The sequence below is a fragment of the Salvia hispanica genome, chromosome 1, assembly GCF_029641045.1.
Source record: "Salvia hispanica isolate PSC_SH4W2 chromosome 1, Shi_PSC_v1, whole genome shotgun sequence".
In the NCBI taxonomy this organism is placed as follows: Eukaryota; Viridiplantae; Streptophyta; class Magnoliopsida; order Lamiales; family Lamiaceae; genus Salvia; species Salvia hispanica.
Window position 1 is genome coordinate 15,593,637 of NC_142692.1, and position 13,672 is coordinate 15,607,308.

Below are 13,672 nucleotides of genomic sequence, written 5' to 3' on the forward strand. Positions count from 1 at the left end.
ACTTTTCCAAGTATACACTAAACCCAAATTTATTTTTGGAGTTTTTTAAAGAACAACATCAAATATGGTGTTACTGCAATAATTTTGTGAGAAGTACACTAAAAGAGGGTGTAAATTTGGAATTTAGCGTAAACGGTATGAATAAAACTAGTACTCCCTCCGTCCCTCTGTAGCTGAGTCGTATTCCTTTTTGGGTTGTCCCACTGTAGCTGAGTCATTTCCTTTTTTGGCGAAAATACTTTACTCTCTCTCAATCCTTCTACCTTTTTTCTACTTTATTCTTCTTTTATTAACTCATTTAAAATAATTTTTCTTAAATCTCGTGCCGAAAAGAAATGCCTCTACTACAAAGGGACAGAGGGAGTACTACTTTTTAGTGTGACATATACTCAAAAATGGATTTGAATTTGAATAATTGGTTAGAGATAACTTAATACACTCAAAAATATATAGAACGGTAAATTATTTTCTCAAATAAAAAATATAGTACAAGATACATTCCAAAACATAAAGGTATAATACTTTCCCAAATACCTCCTTAAAATGGGAAAATATTTAATACCTTCTGAAATACCCCCTCTGTCCCAAGGAAGATGACCCTTTCCTTGGGCGGCACAGAATTTTATGCATTTTTATTTTGTGTGTTAGGAGGAGAGACTTAAAGTAAGAGAGAGGGAATAAAGTAGAGATAAAGGTGTTTCCATCTTTAGTAATGTGTCATCTTGGTTGGGACAAACCAAAAAGGAAAGTGAGTCATCTTCAGTGGGACGGAGGGAGTACCTTTTTCTTTGGAGAAGATTTTTCATTAAAAGAAGGCAAACATAATACTCCATCCGTCCCACTTTAAGTGACACATTTTTCCTTTTGGGATGTCCCACTCTAAATGACACATTTCTGAACATGGAAACATCAGTCTCTATACTTTTTCTTCTCTCTTACTTTATTCTCTCCACTACATAAAGTCCTATTGATGCAGGTTCAACGTAGAAATCGAGCAAAAACCTGCGGTGTCAGAATAAGTTGAAATTCGCACGGTACATGTAAATCGCGACATCGTTTATGGGGTGAAAACGACATTTTACTATATTTTTGGACTTAGTTTTAATTTTCTATTTTGCTTTTGTATTTCCTTTTGAATTTCTAGGTTTTCTAAACGATTATAAATAGCGTTGCTTTTATTTTTGGACGCAGTTTATTTTTTATAATTATATTTTCATCTTGATTACTTCTCCGTTCAGTTTAATTTCTCTATACGTTTTGCATCATTCATACCGAATTAGAAATGTTCCACTTAGAATAGAACAGAGGAAATAGTTTATAAGAAATTCACCTCTCCTACGAGAGATGATGCCATTAGAAATTTCTTTTGCGGACACGGAGCAATGAAAGTTCAATAAGTTAAATGTGACAGCGATCTATGTTTCCTTCTTGATTATCATCTATCTAAACATCTACTTCATTCCATGAAAATAACCCACACTTCTCCCCCATAATCTTCCTCCTAAAAAACCCCACAATGCAGCTCTTACTATTCATAGCTCTCCCACTAATACTCACATACCTAATCATCCACAAAAGAAGAAAACCCCAAAACAGGCCGTCTCCCCCCGGCCCCCGGCCTCCCTCTCATCGGAAACCTACACCAATTCGCCGCCGCAACCGACCACCACGTCTACTTATGGAAACTCCCCCAAAAACACGGCCCAATAATGCAACTCAAACTCGGTTCCACCCCTCTCGCCGTCGTCTCCTCTGCGAAAGCTGCCAAACAAGCCCTAAAAACGCAGGACCTCGGCTTCTGCAGCCGGCCGAAGCTCCACGGCCAGCAGCGCCTCTCCTACAACGCCTGCGACATGGTATTCGCCCCCTACGACGACTACTGGAAGGAGGTGAGGAAGATCACCTCCATCCACTTGTTCAGCATCCGGAAGACCCAGTCCTTCCGCTCCATCCGCGAGGACGAGGTCTCCCAGATGCTGGATAAGATCCGGGGCGTCAGAGGGGCTGTGAAACTGAGCGCCGTTGCAATGGCGCTCAGCAGCACTCTGATATGCAGAGTTGCATTTGGGAAGAGATATGATGAGCATGGCGCGGAGATGAGGCGATTCGACAAGCTGTTGCGGGAAGCTCAGGAGTTGATGGCGAGTTTCTATGTGAGGGACTACTTTCCTTGGTTTGGTTGGGTTGATAAGCTTAGTGGTTTGGTGGATCGGCTGGAGAAGATTTTCTGGGATCTCGATTCGTTCTACGAGGAGCTCATCGAGGAGAAGCGCCGGTCGAAGGAGGAGGAGGGAGATGTGCTTTCTGTTTTGATCAAACTGAAAGAGGATAATTCTTTATCTGTTGAGCTTGGCTGGGATCAGATCAAAGCACTCCTAATGGTAAGCATTATTTATTAATTCCTCTGTCCCCTATTAAATGAAGTATCACATATTCTTTTTTATCTGTTCGCATATAAATGTGTCATTAAGCTTTTCACCAATATTTATCATTTTCATTAGCTATATTTTGTATATACTCACTCTATCCGTTATAATACGTCACCATTTGATCAGACACAAGTTTTAAAAAATGTAGTCCCTCCGTCTTATAATAGAAGTCACACTTGGTGTAGACACATGTGAAATGTAAAGAATAGTAAATCAGAAAAGTTAGTAGAATATTAGGTCCACTTTTTTATATAGATTTTATAATAAAATGTTAGTGAAGTGAGTTAGTGGAATCTGAGACTCACTTACCATGTATGATAAAAGTGAAGTGTGACTTTTTATTATGGGATGGACCGAAACGGCAAAATGCGACTCTTGTTGTGTGACGGAGGGAGTAATAGAAAGTGGGTTAAAAATGTTAGTGGCATGTGACTCTACTTTTAATACTCCATCCGTCCCTAAAGAGTATGGAGTATTTCCTTTTTCGTCTGTCCCCAAAAGTATAAACTTTCAATTTTGGAAACTCTCTTCTCTCTAATGAGGTGGGACCCATTCTCCACTAAGAATACTTAAAAAAACTTTCTTTATCTATCATTCTTACTTTATCAATAATGCACTAAAACTCATGCCGAACCCAAAGTTCATAAATAATAAATTTTCAGGAACGAGGGAGTAGGATATGGTTAATCTAAAAACTATTACTGCATTGCACATGTAAGGTCAGTGAAAATTACAAACTAGTACTATAAATTATTACATTAAAATATAAAGTTAGTGAAATTAAAAAATGAAATCTCTCCTCTTGCATATAAACGTGTATTCCCACTTGTAGTCGGAAAGCGAGAAGAACTAAAAGCTAAAAATGAAATTTCACTCTATGATTTTCTATTTTGTAGAATATTTTCATTGCTGCAACAGATACTACGACTGTCTCAATCGTTTGGACGATGACGGCGCTAATGAAAGCTCCAAACGTGATGAAAAAAGTACAAGCAGAAATCAGAAATTTGATAGGAAAAAGGGGAAAATTAGACGAAGATGATTTGCCTAATCTTCCCTATTTGAAAGCAGTGATTAAGGAGGCATTGAGGTTGTACCCTCCAGCTCCACTGCTTGTACCGAGACAAACAATGGAAAAATGCACACTAGAGGGTTATGAGATTCAACCCAACACATTGGTTTATGTTAACGCGTGGGCAGTTGCAAGAGATCCCGAGTACTGGGAAGATCCATACGACTTCAGGCCCGAGAGGTTCTTGAATACCAGTATTGACATCACAGGGCAAGACTTCGGAGCGATCCCATTTGGATCGGGACGAAGAATTTGTCCTGGGATGTATATGGGACTTGCAAACGTGGAACTCACGGTTGCAAGTCTTCTCTACAATTTCGACTGGGAAATGCCTCCGGGGATTCGAGCTCAAGATATAGATACCGAAGTTGTACCTGGAATAACTATGCACAAGAAAAATCCACTCATCCTTGTAGCCAGAGACTATGTTGTTTAGTTTTAACGCTTGTCTTCATCTAAGTAATTAAATAAACGGCGTAACGTGGACTTCTTATTAATTTTTAATCACTCTTTTAGTGTTGCTATGGTTGTTGAATTACTTTTTTTGGTTGTATATTCTACGATTGTTTTCAGAAATCAGAACTGTGTTATTTGAAATTGTGAGAAATTATGAAGTACTCCATAATTGCTGAAAATTGAGAGAATGGTTAAATAGAATATTGCCCGTGTTCATAATTAGAGTAAATAAAATAGAAAGGTGCAGTCAAGACTTTTATATTGCCTGGATGGATTTTTTTTACTCCATCCGTCGGTCATTATTTTTCACTAGTTTCCCTTTTGTCTGTCCGCCAATATTTGTCACACTTGCTTTTTATTATTTTTGGTAATTGAACACACATTCCACTAAATCATTTTCACTCGCATTTTATATAAAACAGATATCACTATAGAAAACTTAAGTTTGAAGGTATAAAAATCGAGACACAATTACTTGCGTTTCAAAAAATTTTAAAATAACAACAATTTAGGACGTAAAAGAAAGCATAAATTAACTTAATCTTTTGCTTTTATAGGAAGCTTCCATTTGTACACTCTAATTTTAATTGGAACACCAATAATAAGTACATTTTTTGAAGTGTTGGTGGCATATTTAGAAATATAAATTAGTTTCTTTAATTGCATTAAAAAATGTCCTTAAAGAATTTTGTTGTTGTAGTGTATGTAAAAGTAGGACTCACATTCCATAAACTTTTTTAACCCATTGTCCCATTACATTTCTTAAAACCCGTGTTGGGTCAAAGTGTGTCAATTAATAGTGGACGAGGGAGTATGATAAACAAGGTAGTATAAATTGGTAAATGGATTTTACACACACACACACACATTAAATACTTGTATAGGATTAGTATTAGTTAATCACGAGCCACAGCTACAAGCTGCTTCCCTAGATTGCGACCAGAAAAGAGTCCAACTAAAGCAGCTGGTGCAGCTTCTATGCCATGAACAATGTCTTCTAGATAAGTCAATTTCCCTTGTTTTATGAGTGGTACAACCATGGCCAAATAGTTAGGATAGAGGTGGAAGTAGTCGAACACCAGAAATCCCTGCATTCGGATTTTCTTTATAATCACATATATCAAGTTGTGTGTAGCGTCTCTATCCTCCACATCGTATTGTGATATCATCCCACAAGCCGCGATGCGCCCACCGGATCTCATGTTCGGGAGCACCGCATCAAGCATTTTGCCTCCAACGTTCTCAAAATATATGTCAATCCCGTCAGGGAAGTACCTATTTACACAATAAAAGGGGAAATGCCGAGTCTGAAACTATAGTATATTTTCATCTATAGTAAATATTTTAATTTTTTAATTTCCGTACGTCCCTAAAAAGTAATCATTTTTCATATTTGGTCAATTTTTGGACTCTATAATATGAGTAATAATTATTGATAAGCCGGCAAAGGATATAGATTAGTTTACGTTAACAACTTCATTCATAGTTAATCATATTTATCATTGATTATATTTTCTATGACGAGGTAACTTTTTTCCGGATCATTCTAAAAGAGTACTATAACAAAAAAAACTGCACTATGATCAAATTTGAACACTTTCATGAAATAATGTTGTTGTGATATTATGTTTAATTTACCTCTTCATAGCAGCATACAAATCAGATTCTTCTTTGTAGTTGAATGCATCATCGAACCCTAATTTGTTCTTCAAAAGATCCACCTTCAACAAAATATATATAATTAGATATATGTACAAAAAAAACTTATTAATGGCATATAAATTTGATAAGACACCTTATCTTGTGATCCTGCGCTTCCAACGACATAGCACCCAAAAAGCTTAGCAAATTGGCCAACAAGCTGACCAACCGCACCCGATGCAGCAGATATAAACACGGTTTCACCTTTCTTCGGAGAGCAAATCTCATAAAATCCAACATATGCAGTTATACCAGCCATACCTTCACAAAATTTCATTTGGCTGCCTATTAATTTAATTGATCGTGTATGAATTAAAAAATTGATTTTGCTCAACTATATAAAGAAATAGTAGTGTTTACAACACAACACAATACAGATAATTTGACATAGTAATTTACCAAGAATTCCAGTGTAATAGGAGAGAGGCACATCAATAGAAGGAATTTTGAATATAGCCTCGGTGGATTTGATTAGAGAGTACTCTTCCCAGCCTGTCATGCCCCAAATCAAATCACCCTTCTTGAAATTTGGATTTGAAGAATCCACTATTTTGGCAACTCCAAATCCCTCAATAACCTATTCCACAATTAAAAATAATATTAATAACAATGTGACATTTGAAATGATCAACATGCCAATTTTCGTTAGGACATATTTTTGTATAAAAATTCATCTGATCATATACAATCGAAATTTTGTCAGAATCTTTATAAAATTCTTTTTAATTTAAAATATGGTATATGAAAAATGACTTAAAAAAGTAAAATGACCCATATGCCCTTATCTTCTTATTTTTGGAAAAACTTAGTTCCACATGGTGACTTACCAGCCACACGATAGCTAAAATATGTAATTTTCAGATGAGTTCTTAGTATCGTATAAGATGTTTTTAATATTTGATTTACTTGCATATGGAGTAATATATATAAGGCCATGCAGTTAAAAATGTGTAGAATATACTCACCTCACCAGGGGTAAAAGCGTCAATATAGCTTCCCTCCATCTTCACCATGCGAGCACGCATGTACGGATCGCAAGATAAGTAGAGATTCTTCACCAAAATGGCGCCGTTGCAATCGCTGGAGACATTCAGTTCAACAATTGAGGATTTCAAAATCAAATCAGATTCTTTTAGAAAACCCTTCACGTAGTCTTTCAATATGATCTGCTTATTTTCCTCCATTTTCTCTATGTATTAGTGTTGCATACTTTTATTCCTAATGGACTGGGTTCATTATATAGGAAAATTTGCCTTATATTTTTATTCTATTGCAAATAAAAATGAATAGTTTTCTTCCACTAGTCTAAAATACATTAATGATTGGTTCAACAAATATTAAATTGAATAATTTTCTTGCACTATTATAATATCAAGAGAGAGCTTAATGAATTGGCATTTCTTCGCTGACTTAGTAATTCCGTGCGACGTATGAAAAATTGATATGTTTTTTCTTCTTACTCAGTAGTAGTTTGATATTTTCTGCTTTGGATCAAGCCCACATGAATTTGTTTTTGGGTTACAGGCCTTAAACTAATTGGGATTGGACATGTATTATATACACCTTCCAACTTGCCTCCAACACCCGAAGTGGAATCTGTTTGTGGGTTTGTGCTCAACAAACCTTCCCCTCAAACCGAGACCACATCAGGAACAGACGGACACAGTCGACACATCGAGACATTACGGGTCTGACTCAAACTTAAGTAATCCAGGGCCCCACTCGATCATAGGTCATCCAGGCCTAGCCCTTTGGTCATATTGGGCCCAACTGATACCACTTGTTAGGATCGTCGACTGCAACAGTAGTTTGATATTATCCGTTTTGGGTCAAGCCCGCGCGGATTTGTTTTTAGGTCACTCTCAAAAGTCCTGCAAACTAATTAGGTTTAAACAAGAATTATATACACTTTCCAACTTCCCTCTAACACCTGACGTGGGATAGTCGTGCTCAACAATTTCTTACCCAAATAACTTAGCTCTAGAATTAGTTTCAAGTTATCAAGCTTTACGTTTGTGTTTCTCATTAATCCTTCGGAGTAGTTTAGTTTGTTAGCATATTGTACACATTGTGTACGACTTCTAGACTAAGTCTAATTGCTCTTGCCATTTGAATTTTCCACTTGCAATTTTTTGTTTCATATTTTTTATACCCTGCACTAATCTTGTTTTATTTATTTGGATCGATTTCACAAGGAAGAAAGAAGTATCCTAATTTCGCTTTGTCGTATTACAGCACGTCATTTTCTCCCGACAATTGATTATGGAATATGTTCAATATATGTGAGCTTGGAGTAGGAATCTTTTAGTATTTAAAAGCAGTTTTGTTTGTTCACATGATATCAATACATAGTTGTCTCTTCTGCGTCCTTTCTGATTGTGACATGGTCATGTGTAATATTAAATACTTTGCAATATTTTATAGTACTACTTAATAATAAATCATCGAGTTTATTATTAATATTAGGAAATTTTGCACATTCAATATCATACAAAACCATCAAACCGACTAACACTTCTAGATTTGATATGCATTTGTTGTTGTCTTCCGATTGAACAACGATGTAAACATGTTTATCCATTCGAATGCCTTAAACAACATTTTAAATGAAAAAGCACTGACCATACATTTCACGACCAACAATTGGTGCTATAACATGGGTTACTATCTTACTTACTATCTTACTTACGGTATCTATCCAAGATGATTAACATTTGTGAAGTCGATTTCTTGCCTTATTAAGTTCAAATGTGTTTTTTTATGCTAGAAGTAAGAAGTTTCTCATAAAGATATCGAAAAAACATTCGGAGTTTTACCAGTACATTATTGCCAACATCATGTATATGTGCATTATGATGCCAAATACTCACTCGATCCGTTTTTTAAAAATAGAAACTTTTCATTTTAAAAAATGAATACTAATTCCATTTTTGGTCCATTTATACTAATTCCATTATTGTTTTTTTTGTCTCTCTTACTTTAATTTTTAGGAAAGAGTTGACCATTTTATATGGTACGTATACAAAATTTTCTAATATTAATGATAAACACGAATATTATTGGTGCCAACCATTTACTTTTGAAGTCGTTCGAAGAAATAAATGAGTTAATTTATTCTACCAAAAGTATCATTTATGTACATTAATCAAATTATAAATGATAACAGTAGGTATATCAATTAGAAACCTAGCCTATGAAAAAAAAATCATTTTCCTTGATAGAAAATCAATTTAATAATCATGCACATTTTATTTGAGGGTTAGTTCCGATACAATTTTTTAAATTAAGATAGTATCAAGTCTAAAATTGATTCATTGAGAATATTAACTACCTTGTTTTGGGTATTTTTTTAGAGCGAGTAGTACTACTTCTGCATCCAAAACAAGTTACATTTTGTAGGAACAACCAATTCCAAACAACAAGGCTAGTTATTAATAAATAGCGTAACAACTGGTAACAACCTCATTTTAAGTTTTTTAAAAACTATGTAGTCATTAACAAATATTATAACAACTTGTGATTTGGCTAAGTGATATAGAGGTTAATAATACTTGAGGCCAAAGGTTTAAAGTTCAAGTTTTCCGTGGCCCGCCCTTTAAATTTATATTTATTTAACTAAAAAAAAAATAACAACTTGTTACGTGTTTTGTTTATTAAAGAATGCATAAAAACATGCACCTTTCGATATTATCCACATAGCATTTCATTATAAGCAGAAGGATTTATTTAAGTACGCAGCTTGATATTTACGAAAACAAAAAAATCTTAAATATTGACCACAAAATGTTCGACTTAGGATGACTTGGTTAAAATTTAAAAATGGATGATTCTCATGCCACTCGACCATACTCTTTGATCGGTATATTTATAATCAAAACCGCATATCTAAATTCAAGTTTTAATTTGGTCGGTTTGGTAACGTTTGACTTAGGATGACCATTTGGTTAAAAATGGATGAGTATCATGCCACTCGACTATACCCTGGTCGGTACATCAATACATGTATATATTATAATCAAAACCGCATATCTAAATTCAAGTTTTAAGTTGGGCGGTTCGATTTATAACTGAACCAAATTCAAAATAATACAATTCGAATTGTTATACTAAATTTAAATAGAAACGAACCGTTTTATTCCCTCAAACATTTTCCTTGATAGAAAATCGTTATTTTGTCTATCTAGTTTATGCTCCAATTTTATAATCATGCACATTTTATTTGAGGGATAGTTCTGATAGGAGTACAATTTTTTTAGTTAAGATTGTATCAACTCTAAAATTGATTAGAATTGAAAATAGTAACTATCTTTCTCTTTCTCCATCTTAACTATTTATTATTAATTTTTAAAAATGAGTAATAAAATGTCTTTATTAAGGTAGAACGGAGGAGTAGTACTTACTTCTGCAACCAAAACAAGTTACATTTTTTTATAGGAACATCCAAACAACTAGTTTAGTTACTAAATATATAGCTTAATAAGTTGTAACAACCTCATTCAAATACCATAACAAATTGTAACAACCCTGTTTTAATTTTTTTTAAAAGAATGCATAAAAACATGCACATGTAGATATTATCCACATAGCTTTGTCAGTATACGTCGAAGGATTTATATAAACACGCAGCTCGATATTTACGAAAGCAAAATAATCTTAGATAATGACCACAAAATGTTCGACTTTTAAGCCCTCCCAATGGTTGGAAATATATATGTTTCCTATTAGTGTATAGCTATTAAGGAAATTGGAATATTTATATATAATAATGTCTTTATTAGCATTAATTTAGTCAATAATATATATGCTTATGATTGTCATGAATTTTACATTAATTATGTTATTAACTAACAAAATCAAATCAAACTATTATGATCAATTATTTAATTTGATTTTGGTAATACTTGGTAAAAAAAAAAACGATTTAATTAACTCAGTTTGATGAAAAGAGCATTAATTATTTATTATTAGAGTTTGTCCTCTCTCTACCTATAAATACAAGTATGGTGATCCCATTAAATCACACACGGAGAACACATAAACGAGGGACAGAGTAAGAAACAAATCGATCCTTGGAGTTGGAGTTGTGCCACTGCACCAAAGAAAGTTCGAGGAAGTCTTATCCTTCTTCCCCAATTGCTTCCGCTATGGATCGTAAAGGTAAGTTATCGATCCATTATATTTATGGTTAATTACATGAAATATATGATGTTCTAAGATGTTGTATTATTTATATTCAATTATGCATTCTTGAATATATGAACGTATATAATTTAAATTGGTCGGTACGTGTATATATATAATCGAAACCTCATATCTAAATTCAAGGTTTAATTTGGACGGTTCGATTTAAAACTGAACCAAAACTAAAATAATAGAATTCGAATTGTTATGCTAAATTTAAATCGATACGAGCCATTTTATTCCATCAAACAGAATCGAATATTTTATTGAATATGTGTAAAAGTGATCGAGTTTTTACTATAACAAAGTGGCGTCTAAGTTTATGACAATTTGAATGATTTCACAAAATAACCCAATTAAATGAACCACGTCCAAAATTTGAGTCTGAATTCAACTTCAAAATTTACGTGTAGTGGCCTTTCGGACGGAGATAGCTAGTCAATTCTTGGTAATATGCACTTGAGAAGGGAGCAGAATGGCGATTCATTATTTTAGTATTTTATTTATTTTTGGTATATTATTTATAAACTATTAGTAATTATTGATAGGAGACGAAAATCTGACATAGATATACACAATATCTGACGGATAGTTGATCAATTGCTAACTCATCATTTAATTGTTAACTACAACTAATTTAAGCCCATATGATTTTAGAAAACGTGTGGTCTACAATTTGTCATGTGTAATTTTTTATTTTTATTAATTAAATCGAAAAAGATTAAAAAAACTCCAAATTAGGGTTTTGGATGAAAATGTCAATATAGTGTTTTGAAAATATGAGCACAATGCTTTGATAATGTCAACACAATTTAGGATTGACATTGTATATGCTTTATATTGACATATTATCTTAGCTGCATTGACATTAACTGTGTACGAAAAATACAAAAATTCTAGATTTTTTTTTTAAATTTTGACGTCGGAACATATGCATGTAGTATATCGTTGGAATACTTATAAAATTATCTGTAATTTGATATATGTTATATGAATTTAAAGTTTTGGGATTTCTTTTAAAAGTTAGTTATAACTAACTTGACGTTAATACCCCTATTGATATTTTTTGGAATTAATCCTATGACCTTATTGACGTTTCCTAGTTGATGATCTAGGCCTTTAATTTGAATATCTAATAGCTATTATTGAATTGTAATTAGCAATTAAGCATTAGTTAGCAATATAACACTATATGATATCTTTACGTATATATGATTGAAAAAATTCAGCGGTTAAAACATACCATATACCAATATAATGCTTTAACAAATGGATCCATAGAGGCTCCACTAAACCCTTTAAATTTTTCTAATCATGGACATTATTGTGAGATTTGAAAACTATCCAAAAATTTAAATATACCTATATTTAATGTAATGAATGAATACATGTATAACATACGTTCTTCTTTTTATGACCAAATTAGTTATCAATAAGAATACAAACGAGGAGTTAATGTAACAAAATTAAGGTCATTTACTGAATATAATTATTCATATATGTGCAATGGTAAAATAATGGAGTATAAGATTGAAACTATATAATCATTTCTAATTTCCCATAGTTAATGTAATGCAAATGAATTTTATTTATAATTAAATTTATGGGTATATTTTTTATTTGTGTTTTTTCCAGTTAATGTATGATAACTTTAATTTGTTGTTTACTTTATTTCTTGTTCTTTATGCATGCAAAAACTTATAAATGAAAATCATAACCTTAAATTAAATAAAAATACAAAATTTGTTAGCACTACATTAAACGTATGAAATTATGACTGATTATATTGTTTCATTCTTATACTTATTTTGCCATTGTTAATGACTAAATAAATAACTATATTATATAATATAATTTTTTTACTGTTGGCTTGAACGAGAAATTGAGGAAGCTTTAAACAAGACTCAAGATTAACGGAAAGTAAAATGGTATTATTTCAGAGGAATTTACAGATACACACACTACAGATCTTGAATGGAATCTGAGATGGAAAGATTGGAAAAGTGAAGAAGAAAGGGACTTTTTACAAAAGTATTTAAACAGCCGTGTAACAATACCAATGACTAGTCTTTTCAATGGACGGCCACGATTAAAAAAATCTTAACTAAAAGATCCAACGGCTGCTGAATCTCTGCAGCTCAAAACAGTGAACTCCAATCCATATTTCTTCTCTCCTTTCCTTCAATCACCTATCTCAAGTTTATGCACAATTTGGCAGCTCAATCTTACAATCTCCACCTTGAACTGCTCAATTTGCATCTCCCATTCTACACAAACCAACGAGCCTCATGCAAAGCTCTAACTTTTCCTTTGGCAGAGGCTTGGTCATCATATCAGCCGGATTCTCAGAAGTATCAATCTTGAAAATCCTAACTTTTCCCTTCTCAATCTCCTCTCTAATGTAATGAAGCCGCACATCAATGTGCTTGCTTCTTTCATGAAATACTTGGTGTTTCGCCAAGCTTATCGCACTGCTACTATCACAGCCTATGGCAATGGATTTCTGTTCCACTCCAAAATCAGAAGAAATACCTCTTAACCAAAAACTCTCTCTGACTGCAGCTGTCATCGCCATGTATTCAGCTTCAGTCGTAGATAAAGCCACCACACTCTGCAAACTAGATTTCCAGCACACAGCTCCACCATATAAAGTGAAGACATAACCTGACTGAGATCTTCTATTGTCTATATTCCCTGCATAGTCACTATCACAATACCCCACTAGGGGATCACCAACATACTCTTCACCACCTCTGAACAGTATCCCATAGTCACCAGCTCCTCTCAAATATCGAAGAGTCCACTTCAGTGCCAGCCAATGTTGTCTGCCGTG

At 33.6% G+C, this 13,672-nt stretch overlaps 2 protein-coding genes across 2 annotated transcripts; one reads left to right on the forward strand and one right to left on the reverse strand.

Annotated features, from left to right (window-relative positions):
- The first annotated feature begins 2,012 nt into the window (after positions 1 to 2,012).
- LOC125218462 (6,7,8-trihydroxycoumarin synthase-like) lies at positions 2,013 to 3,937 on the forward strand. Its single transcript, XM_089063326.1, has 2 exons — positions 2,013 to 2,381; positions 3,326 to 3,937. Exons 1-2 carry the CDS (start codon positions 2,028 to 2,030, stop codon positions 3,935 to 3,937), a joined length of 966 nt encoding a protein of 321 aa, XP_088919452.1. The 5' UTR covers positions 2,013 to 2,027.
- Positions 3,938 to 4,701: 764 nt separating this feature from the next.
- LOC125222558 (2-alkenal reductase (NADP(+)-dependent)-like) lies at positions 4,702 to 6,845 on the reverse strand. The gene is made up of 5 exons (XM_048125237.2): positions 6,624 to 6,845; positions 6,058 to 6,235; positions 5,753 to 5,919; positions 5,596 to 5,678; positions 4,702 to 5,232 (listed from the first exon to the last, which is right to left on the reverse strand). Exons 1-5 carry the CDS (start codon positions 6,840 to 6,842, stop codon positions 4,854 to 4,856), a joined length of 1,026 nt encoding a protein of 341 aa, XP_047981194.2. The 5' UTR covers positions 6,843 to 6,845; the 3' UTR covers positions 4,702 to 4,853.
- Between the last annotated feature and the right edge of the window lie 6,827 nt (positions 6,846 to 13,672).

Coding starts and splice junctions, on each gene's coding strand:
- LOC125222558 (XM_048125237.2), bottom strand. CDS start 6,842: ATGGAGGAAAATAAGCAGATCATATTGAAAGACTACGTGAAGGGTTTT. Junction 6,236..6,623: donor ACGCTTTTACCCCTGGTGAG/GTGAGTATATTC, acceptor ATTGTGGAATAG/GTTATTGAGGGATTTGGAGT. Junction 5,679..5,752: donor GCGCAGGATCACAAGATAAG/GTGTCTTATCAA, acceptor ATTTTGTTGAAG/GTGGATCTTTTGAAGAACAA.
- LOC125218462 (XM_089063326.1), top strand. CDS start 2,028: ATGGCGCTCAGCAGCACTCTGATATGCAGAGTTGCATTTGGGAAGAGA. Junction 2,382..3,325: donor AGATCAAAGCACTCCTAATG/GTAAGCATTATT, acceptor TCTATTTTGTAG/AATATTTTCATTGCTGCAAC.